This window comes from Chanos chanos, chromosome 6, assembly GCF_902362185.1.
Source record: "Chanos chanos chromosome 6, fChaCha1.1, whole genome shotgun sequence".
Taxonomy (NCBI): Eukaryota; Metazoa; Chordata; class Actinopteri; order Gonorynchiformes; family Chanidae; genus Chanos; species Chanos chanos.
In genome coordinates this window covers 47915972-47927057 of record NC_044500.1, presented here as the reverse complement: position 1 = coordinate 47927057, position 11086 = coordinate 47915972, and the positions used below count along the sequence as shown (strand labels likewise).

The 11086-nt window shown below is 42.3% G+C and overlaps 2 protein-coding genes across 2 annotated transcripts in view; one reads left to right on the top strand and one right to left on the bottom strand.

Moving 5' to 3' along the window:
• gnb1b (guanine nucleotide binding protein (G protein), beta polypeptide 1b) overlaps nucleotides 1-2319 on the top strand; it is a 17945-nt gene extending 15626 nt beyond the window's left edge. The window contains exons 10-11 of the mRNA XM_030776586.1: nucleotides 1037-1157; nucleotides 1720-2319. Of these exons, the coding sequence (XP_030632446.1) occupies nucleotides 1037-1143 (107 nt within the window). The 3' untranslated portion in view covers nucleotides 1144-1157; nucleotides 1720-2319. The remainder of the gene's footprint in view (nucleotides 1-1036; nucleotides 1158-1719) is intronic.
• A 5336-nt stretch (nucleotides 2320-7655) lies between these two features.
• Nucleotides 7656-9714, bottom strand: cysltr3 (cysteinyl leukotriene receptor 3). Its single transcript, XM_030778454.1, has 2 exons — nucleotides 9708-9714; nucleotides 7656-8803 (listed from the first exon to the last, which is right to left on the bottom strand). The coding sequence occupies exons 1-2, from the start codon at nucleotides 9712-9714 to the stop codon at nucleotides 7656-7658; spliced, it is 1155 nt and encodes a 384-aa protein (XP_030634314.1).
• Between the last annotated feature and the right edge of the window lie 1372 nt (nucleotides 9715-11086).

The window sequence follows — 11086 nt, the reverse complement described above, 5'->3', positions numbered from 1 at the left end:
CGCCGGTGAGTCTCCTCACACACACACACACACTCACACCCTCAAAGCCGTCCGCGCCGGTGAGTCTCCTCACACACACTCACACACACTCACACACACACACTCACACTCACACACTCACACTCACACACACTCTCACACACACACACCCTCACACACACACCCTCAAAGCAGACCGCGCCGGTGAGTCTACTCACACACACACACACACACGCACACACACACACCCTCAAAGCAGACTGCGCCGGTGAGTCTGCACTCACACACACACACACTCACACACACACTCTTACACACACACGCACCCTCAAAGCAGACCGCGCCGGTGAGTCTGCACACACACACTCACACACACACACACACACACACACACTCTCACTCTCACACACACTCACACACCCTCAAAGTAGACCGCGCCGGTGAGTCTGCACTCACACACACTCACACACACACTCTCACACACACACACACACACTCACACACCCTCAAAGCAGACCGCGCCAGTGAGTCTGCACACACACACTCACACACACACACACACACACACACACTCTCACTCTCACACACACTCACACACCCTCAAAGTAGACCGCGCTGGTGAGTCTGCACTCACACACACTCACACACACACTCTCACACACACACACAAACTCTCACACAAACATGCACGTTCTCACACAAACATACACGTTCTCACACACACTCTCTCACACATATCAATGTATGTGTTCTCTTAGATCCTTTTCCTATTTCCTCTTAGACACCTCTTCCAGTCATTGCCAAATTAAACATAACACTCTTCACTCCCAACCAACATCAATACTGACACAAGTGGAGCATTGTCTGACACCGGTTTGTCCACTAACTCACACTACTTCCCTGTGACTGTTACACAGAAATACAAATGTATGTTCATGACCCATTGTCTTGTGTGTGTGGTTTGTTGATGGTCCGTCGTGTGTGGTTTGTTGATGGTCCATCATGTTGTGTCGTGTGTTGTTTGTTCATGGCCTGTTGTTGTGTTTGTTGTTTCTAGGCGTGCTGGCTGGCCATGATAACCGTGTGAGCTGTCTTGGTGTTACTGATGATGGGATGGCCGTCGCCACGGGATCCTGGGACAGTTTCCTCAAGATCTGGAACTGAGCAGCACACACCAGGTACAGTACCACCTCCTTCACCGCCTTTTTTTTCCCTTTCTCTCTGTCTCTCTCACACACACACACACACACACACACACACACGCATACATACACACACACACACATACATACACATACACACACACACACATACATACACACACACACACACACACACACACACTGAGACAGGCCCTCACAGCACCTCAGTGCATCATTTAGCACTTGTACCCTAATCCTCCACCTGTCAAATCACATAATAGCCGTGGGTGTAATTTAAGTTGTTAATTTTGTTTTTTAAGGTTGACATTATGTCTCTGTATCACTGGCAGTGTGTGTGTTTTTTTTTGTTTTTTTTTTCCTTTTTGATTTTTAATTGTAATAAAAATGATAAAAGGAAAACTTGAGTGCAGCCCACTGTAAGACAGGCCCAGTCCACACTGCCCCCTCTAGCGTGTTTTACCAGAGATCTCCACAAGACAGCAAAAACCTCTTACCTGTATGTGTGTGTGTTGTAATAGAGTTGTATTTATAACTCTGTGTCAGCCTGATTTCTGACCTGACCTGGTTTCTCTCCTAGATGTCATGTTGAACTCCAAAGTTGACTGGAAGACCATTCCAACTTTACAATGTTAAATATCACGGCATCTTCAACGACAAACACCGTACGAAAATAAGACTGAGACACCACAATGAAAAAACAAAAAAAAACAAAAAAAAAAACTTCTAAGGGAAAACAATGCCTTTCCTACACGAAGAAGAGCACAATTTGTTCAATCACCCAGCTGAAAATAGAGCGAGAGAAGAGAAGAATGAATCCCTGTGGTATCCAACGAATAACTTTGTGCATTCCTTCCCGGATCAGTTTCTGTCAGCCTGTAAGAGAGGAAAAAGAAAAAAAAACAACAAAAAAAAAAACAAACACTATCATAACTTGCTGATGTATCATGTGTCTAGAAAGCAAATGTTGGAGTGTAATTGTACAAATTATTTAACTTTTTTTTGTTTTTTGTTTTGTTTTGTTTTCCTTTGAAGAATTCTTTGATCTGACTGATGGTTTCTGTGAGTTGTTTTTCTTTGTTTCAGGATAGAGTGTCTGTTAGTCCTGTATGTCACGGTGTGAGGAGAAAAGGCAGGGGAGGCTGAGATGTACAGATAGCTAAAGTGAGGCCTGAATGAGTGAGTGAGTGGGTGAGTGGGTGGATGGGTGGATGGATGAGTGGGTGGATGGGTGAGTGGGTGGATGGGTGGATGGATGAGTGGGTGGATGGGTGGGTGGGTGGATGGATGGATGGATGGATGGATGAGTGGGTGGATGGATGGATGAGTGGGTGGATGGATGGATGAGTGGGTGGATGGATGAGTGGATGGGTGGATGGATGGGTTGATGGATGAGTGGATGGATGCATGGATGGATGGCTGCTTTTCTTGAGACGCTGGCTGTGTATTGGCGCTGCACTATAGATGGCTTGACAGCCACTGTCGCGTTCTGGAACACCACTCCACAGACTCAAGAGAATTTGTCTTCTGTTCTTTTAAAGAGGATGCTCTCCTTTTTTTTTCCCCGACTCATATAAATGATTAGTAAACTTTGGCAGGTTAAGGGTAAACATTGGCCAAGTAGCTCTCAGATGTTGATCATTCAGACTTAGAAAGCCCTTTTGGCTGGCTTTAGATCAGCACATCTTGGTTCATTAAAAAAAAAAAAAACCTGCCTTGGCTTTTCTCCCATATAATCCCTGTCTGTGCGTCAGTCTCTTTCTTTTCCTTACTGCGAACCACGCTCCTCCACACTGTCTTTTAAAAACAGAGAAAAAACCCACGATGTCCTGTCTTATTGGCTGTTTCTGCTGAGCCTTTGATACTCTTCATGTTTATCTGATATGACCACGTGTACATACGGCTGTCACACCTGCACGCCCCAGGCCTCGCCTCGGGTTTGGGGTTTTTTGTTTTTTGGCTTTCCGTCTTGTTTTTGCACAAAATGAAACTTGACTAACAACGTTAATGAATTGAGCGCACGCTGTTGAACGCATATAGAGTTCCTTGTAACAAAAGTCCATTTTAAAAAGAGGAAAAACGCAGTCTTACTTCATTGGGTGAAAGTACTTGACTAACCCTGTACGTTTCCCCCTGGTGGTTTGGATGTGTGGTCTCTGAGTTCCTTTAGCCTCAGGCTCTAAGCTTGTCTATGGAAGGGTTAGCAGGGATGGAGGGAGGGACATTTTGAATTTATTCCCCCCCCCCCCCTTTTTCTCTCTTTTTTTAATTTTTTAAAAATTTTTGTCAGTTGGTTGTTTGGTTGGTTATTTTTTTTCCTGATTTGTTTTGTTGTACCCAGTTTCAGAGAGAATCCAGATGGCTATGTCTGTGCTTGAAAATGCAGTTGCTACTCTGTGAATGAAATGTTGTATAAATCCATGTCTGAAAATAATGATACTGAAAAAAAAAAACCACATTTAAGTTAAAAGTAAACTTTTATTTCATCTGCCATGAATTAATAACCTAGTCGCATGCTGTAGAAATGCTTTTTCCAAGAAAAATAAATAAATAAAAAACAAACAAAACAACAACAACAACAAAAAACACAACAAAAAAAAGGTGCGGAAGGTTCCTAAGGCACTGGTCTCCATCAGGGTAAATAACGCTCGTCGCCATGGAAACGCAGCCTTTTTCTTTCAGCCACACCGTGCATACATCTTTTTGTTTTTATTGGCAAAGCTATGCACCTGTGAGAGAGAGAGAGAGGAATGAGGATTCCATCTTTACTGTACAGCTGGCAGTATCACAGGCCCTCTCCATACACACTGTCACTCCTCCCTGACACAGTGAATGAGGAAGCACCCCCACCCCCCCCACCCGCTCTCTCCTGTGTCTGACACCCCATGGAACAAAGAGATGAGTCCAAAAGATCCAACCGAAACACGCACGTGCACACACACACACACACACACACACACACCACGTACTCACAACTCACACACAAAGTCTCCTCTTGGCTTTCTTGAAATAGAAACGTTTTTAAGAATTATAAAAAAAAAACATAATGGCATCTGATTGGCAGATAGCTCTGTTCTTTTTCCACTGTAAACAGATGCACTTTCTTTCATAGTTGTGACTTTTTTTTTAATTATTATTATTGTTTTCTCCTTTCTCTGCGATAATGTACAATAAATGTGATGTATTTGTGTGTGCAGCCACCAGTAAAGATTAATTGCAGTTCAATTAAAAAAATATCGATTGATTTTTTTTTTGTTTTTCATTCCATTAATGACCTCTGAGCTCTGCCCCCCACCCACATTTAATTAGTCTATCATCTAAGCACAGCAGGTCGGATGCATGATAGATACTATACTCAAATGTACCGTTACTTAACATGTAATAAAAGGAAGTTTGAGAATTCTGTCGTTAGGCATATTACACAGCTGTATTTTGTCCTTATGTTAAGCCAAAGGAAAATACCAGTAAATAATTCACTAGTCCACTTCTCTTCTCTAGACCAGATTTGAGAAGACGTGCATTGTCAAGTTGTCATGGGAACACTAGACCCATGTCAGCTCGATTGAAAGGATTACTCATTGGGACGGAGCCTCTGTGGCTTACTCCTCCAGTGACTATGAAAGTAGTGACACTTTTGTGAAATACAGCAGTTTCCTGGTTCTGCTGAACTAGAATGTTCTCTTTCTAAAGAGGACAATGATGGGATATGAATATCTGTTAGTGAGCATCACAAAAGGGCAAAAATGCGCCTCTGAGTTTGAAACAAAACTGGCAGATAGAGTTCAAAGACCTTCAGAAGGAAATAACAGGACATTCTTTAGGAATCATCAAGTACTGTAAAAAGAAGAGAAAAACAAACAAGAAACAGGCCACTCTGGTTTGACAGTCTGAAGTAAACTGCTAGATAGTTTTTACAGCGTTTACATAAACTGAGTACACATAAATCATAGAGTTTAAAGAAGACACCCTGAAACAAGTGTTTTTAACCAGTTAAGAAGATGCTTTGTAGTGTCGTGGGACTAACCTTAAAAAAAATTTGGATTATTTAATTAATTAATTAATTAATTAAATTTTTAATGGAAGATCTAAATGAGAACTCTTTCTAGAGAGGGGATGAGTTATCACCCTGAAACGTTTTACTATCACAGTAAAATCTCTACTGAAAACTGCGGCCGTGCTTTGTTGCAACGAACAACACACAATTCACAAATCGAGTCACACACTATAATAGTCATGGGGGGGGGGGGGGGGGGTCAACTATTTATTTATTCGCAAATGTATTTTTTCATTAATAATTTCTCTTTTCTCCCTTCTTTTTAATTTGAAAAATGTAACATTTTGTTTTTTTTTGAGTCACACGGTATTTGTATATGTGAAGTCCTGTTGGTTGGCGTCGCCTCGAGAGACTTCTTCAGCAGAATGCGCTAAAATTAGAACCACCAACTCACAGTCACCACACCTAGGTCCTCTGACTTACAAACAACACACACATTGTCTCCTATTGGCTGCCTGCCTGTACAGTAACAGAACAAAGTCTGATATCAACCTGAAACTCGTTATAAAAAGAGAAGACTGAGTATTAGAATCTCATTTAATGTTTTTAACATTTTAACGTGGGCAAGCTGCCTATCACCGCTCACTTAATCAGTCCCTCCCAGGAATTCGCTTGCCTTTTTTGGGATTGTTGCGGCCTAAAATGCCTGATTTCACGGCAGCTTTTCTAGAAATTGCGATGCAGGTTGCGATGCTCTTATGTGTTCGGTCACCGGAGTTTGCCCCGCTGAAGCAGGTCGTAAGTGCTACTTCCCGCTTGTGGCCACTGCTTATGTTTGGCTGTCTTTTATGTCGGCATTTCTACCGTAAGCGACCAAGAATGTACTCCTGGAGTGTGTGCAGAACGCAGCTTTTTCGGGTAGCCTTCTGGAGGTCCTTAGAGAAGACAGACTTTTTCTCTTCGGCATGATGCTAACCGTTAGCGCACTGACAGATTCTGTCAGACAGAAACACAAGCGTCATAGCAACAGCTTTGACGACACATTGATTGACTGACACACGCTGTTGAATTCAGACACGTGGTGCAGTGTTGTTTGCGCTTTTTCATTGGGTTAGGTAATAAGGAATGGGACAGAACATGATAAACGTTTATGTAAGCGCTGAAAACTAGTATCGTATTATAACTATTAATTTAATTATGGTGAAAACCGGGACAATTTGGTAGTGAATGTTGAAAACCGGGACATTTCAGTATTTTACAGATATTGCTATATGTTGGTGAAATTCGCGGAAAACGACGATGATTGGTCAAATTTGCAGAAAAGTTGCGGTGATTGGACAAAATTGCAAGGGCGCGCAGAATGCATGGGGATTGGTTGAATTTGCGTTAATTGTCGCGAAATCCTGGAGGGACTGTTTAATCTTTTTCTCACCGTTTATCCTGAGAAAGCCACTCTTCAAATGTTTCCGATATTACTGGTTTTATTCAAGGCACACATATAAAATAAACTCCATTTTTAAGCAGTGCAGATCAACATTCGACTCCTCTTCAGTGCTCTGTGCTAATTTATTACAGTGTTCTATCCGTGCTCTGGTAAGTCTGTGAATGCAGTCTTAGCTGATTTGACCGCACTCTCACTGACTCAGGCGGTCTCTGCTTTGTGGTCTTATGGCATCAACAACCTTCCTAGATAACAGGGAATGTTTGCTTATAGTTACACCTGCTTAAGCATCTGGTTACATTCAGTTCCTTTGAACTCTGTTTATCAGAGTTGTAGGCATAATCAGAGTGATTAAGCCTCTACAAAATTGGAAAGAAATGTATGGGCGATACCTGTCCAGGGTGTTTCCCCACCTTTCGCCCAGTGAGTGCTAGGAATAGGTTTCAACACCACCTGCGACCCTAGCAAATGAATGGATGATTGAATGAATGAATGTGTGGCCTATAAACCAGTGGAGAGTCAGATTGTGTTTTACCATTACAATGGACCAAGTCTGTGCAGTTTTAAAATATTCCAGGTGAAAAGAAAGCCTGAAGATTGAAACAGGTTATGAAAGAGACGTGTATTGAATGAGATAAAATGTTTGTGTCCTTCAACTTTGTAGTATTTTAGCTGAGAAGGTCCTGTTCTCTCTGTAGAACATTATATCCCATTATATAAGAGTCTGGGATGTGGGGAGCTGCTGATATGTTACACCATCATTTGTAAAACTTCCCTGCAAATGTTCATTAACTCGGCAAGGAGCACAGCAGAGCCTGCACACACACGAAACAGATCCACATTGTCCAGATTAATCCTCCATGGCACCACAAAACATAATCACCGCTCTTCACCACAGAGGAAAGAGGAATTAAACCAGCCGTTTGGGCTCGTGTCCATGCCCTTGCTTCTAGAACCTTAAAACTTCATCCAACGTTCTTAGAATCCAAGTGCAACCTTTACTGTTTGTAGAATCTTAAAGCCACTGTCCAATGGTCTATTGCAGAGGCGGGCAATCAATGTTGCTTGTGTCCTCCGACTGTCACTTAGGCCCCTTCACTGCTCCGCTGGTGCCTTGTTCATGTTGTCCCTTGGGGGACAAGGGTTGGACTGTGTGGGGCTGAGGGTCCAGATAGGTCCTGGGGACCAGCTGAGAGTTGGTCCTGTTCCTTTCATAGAGGGGCAAAATGAGACTTCCGTGGTTTATGGAACTAAACGACTTCCGCTCAGATGCCTTTCGGATCGCGGTGCGGAATGACTCGCCCGCAAAGTAGTAGAGCAGTGGATTGAGGCAGCTGTTTGACGCAGCCAGGCACAGAGTAACCACCAGAACCTTCAGCATCCTAAGTGTGAACGGGGAGTTCCGATTGGCCACCGTGGCATGCAAGTGCACCGTTCGGGCCACGTGATAGGGCAGGAAGCTTAGCAAGAACGTGCTCAATACCACAATGATCAGGTACACAGTGCGCTGACGGTTTCTCCGTTTACGACTTCCCATCTTGTGTCTGTGCAACAGTCGGCGGATGATGCGTCCGTAGCAGACCAGGATGGTCACAAACGGCAGCAGGAACCCCAGGGTCAGTCCCACGTAGTTCAGGAAGAGAATGCGCCTCCAGGAGCTTTTGCTCCCGGGCTCAAAACAACGCGTCTTGCCCTGCCGAATCAACGTTCCCGTCATCAGGAAAGGCGAGGACAGGGCGGCCACAAACACCCAGATGGCGAGACATATCAGACTCGCCCGCCGGACCGTCACCAGCGTCTTATTCCGGAACGGCTTCAGCACAGCCAGGTAGCGCAGCACGCTAAGCCCGGTCAGGAACAGTACGCTGGTGTACAGGTTCAGGTAGAACGAGAACACGCACAAGCGACACAACCAGTCAGGGTAGAGCCATTCACAGCCCTGGAAATAGTAGGCCAGTCGAAACGGCAGAGTCAGAGAGAAGCCCACATCAGACACTGCGAGGTTGGTCATGAAAACTGTGTTGGCTGTCTTCTTAGGGATCAGGAAGAGGAAGACGAACAAGGCGGCAGAATTGCTGATGAAGCCAAAGGGAAACACAAGGCTGTAGGTCACAGTGTAGGCAAAGTACTTGAAGTCTGAGCAGGAATGACTTGAGTTGGAGAGATGCGTTGTTTCCGGATGGATGGAGACGTTGGGCCAGATTGAAGTCTGGGAGGTGAACAAAGTAACTGCGAAAAAAAAAAATATATTTCAAATAATCAGAATTTATTGTGTATATCTTTCATTTGTATAAGTTCGTCGACAATGAATATATACAACTGAAAATCGTTTAAAATCCCGCGAATGTAGTAAACTGACTTGACTTTAATAATCTGCTAAATTAATAAGTAAGCCTTTGCTATCAGAGTGGCGTGAGTCTGCTCTCCCAGAAAGGTATTAAAAGCTTGACACGGTAAAAAAAATTTGTATATATATATATATAGACAGATATATAGATAGATATAGTGTGTGTGTGTACGTGTGTGTGTGTGTATGTGTATATATATATATACACACATATATATATATATACACACACACACACACACACATATACAAGACCATTTTGATACTCTTTTTTTAGCGTTATTATGTATGAACGATTCGTCAGGAGAAGACCGTTTGAAGCGGCAGGTTTTATTTATCATCCTAGCAACAAAAAGCCTGTTGTTCGAAGCCTCTTCTTCCAGCCCGGTATGCAAATAATAATATGTAAATAAAAGTCTAAAGCTCGTGGTGTCTATAAAAATACGTAGAAAATATTCAAATACCTGTTGCAACACGAACACAAAGGCGTGATCGTGCAAAAATAAGCTTAAAGTATCAGAAAACCTAAGTTCCAAAGACTAAAACTAATAGTTTTGGTAACATCCTGGTTGAACCCAAAAATTAGCGAGTGAGCTCTCTGTTACCTTTAAAGAAATTGTTTCGTCTAAAAACAGTTAACAACGATCCCGTCAATATCGCAGTTGCGCTTGATATTTCATTTCAACACTAACTTGCGCATTTATTATCTCCACTTAGTTGAGTCTGCCACCCCCAGCGAGTCTGAAAATCAACTTTTGGTTCAGGTTAGCCCTCATCTGTACATACCTGACATTTTCTCTGGCGGTTGTTTCATAGCCACAGTGAGGTTTCCTCATCGGCAAAAACCTGGAATGCAGATCAAGCCAGAACACTTATGTGATAACAACAGCGCCTCACACAAGGTTTGGCTCGTTGTACAAGAGGCCATTTCCTGCCTTAAGTGAGTATTTTCCCCAGCTGAATTTAAAATATCTTCACTCATCTATTAACTGGTAACCATTTTGGGAGAGGTTTAAATATTCCTCGGCTTGATCGCAAAGTGCGTTCTCATATTCAAGTGAAGCATGACGGTTCCTGATGTCTATCCAATAACAAGATAAAGCACGTAACCACACCTCATAACGAAAAAAAAACTGAGAGAGAGAGAGAGAGAGAGAGAGAGAGATGAGTCTGTTTCTGTGAATGGGTCAGTGGTATGGATCTTTGTTCTTGCCAAACGACGTTGTAACGACGCTGTTCCTCTGAAGTTCCGTGGAAAATGGCATATGGCAGTTAGAAATTTGAGGTGAAACAATGCTTCAGGCAACGGCAAGCTCGATAAGTTATGCGGCTAAAATTGTTTTTGGATAGTTCTTAGACTACAGGCACTTTCATGTCCTCTGGTCATAATTTTAAAAATACACGGGTGATTCTTAACCCTAACCCTAACCCTAACTATGGTCATTTTTGTGTCCGTGGAAGAGATAAGAGAAACGAAAAAACATTTCTACATTTTTATTTTTGACACACTTACTTCACACCAAGAGAAACTTATAAAAAAATAAATAATAGCACAGTCATTCATTTGACTATATAATAAGACGCCTTTTATGTATGGTTTTTACTATATTGCCTTTGTCCCTCAGCCGGACTCTGGACCTTCAACCCCGCTTCATTTTGAATTTAATGTTGAAATAATGTTGAATTCAAATACAAATTAGAGATTAATGTCTGTTTTAATGAAATATATTATGTATTGTAGTATTTTCTTGTGTTTTCTCATAAAAACATCCCCTGTCCCTTGGGTTCACGGTCATTTCCACGACATTTTACAAAATAGAATTCTGGGATCATGTTTTAGGATTTGTATACTTGGTAACCAAAGCAACAGTTACTCATCAGGGGAACACATGGCTTGAGAAAAGAATGACCTCCATAGGCAGTAATAAAAAGTGGAAGAATCAAGGTAAATATGAATTAAACTGAGAGTATGTTTATTGGGTGTCATCTCCAAACAGCTCATATTTGATATGAATGTAAAAAAACGATCGGACCATTTTCATCTGATATTGTGTATTTTGTATATGTTTAATGTTTGTCTCCCTGTCCCACACCTAGACTTCTAAAATTCAGCCATGAAAATAAAGTTGATAGGATTTATCTGAAAACTTTTAATGTACCTGAAT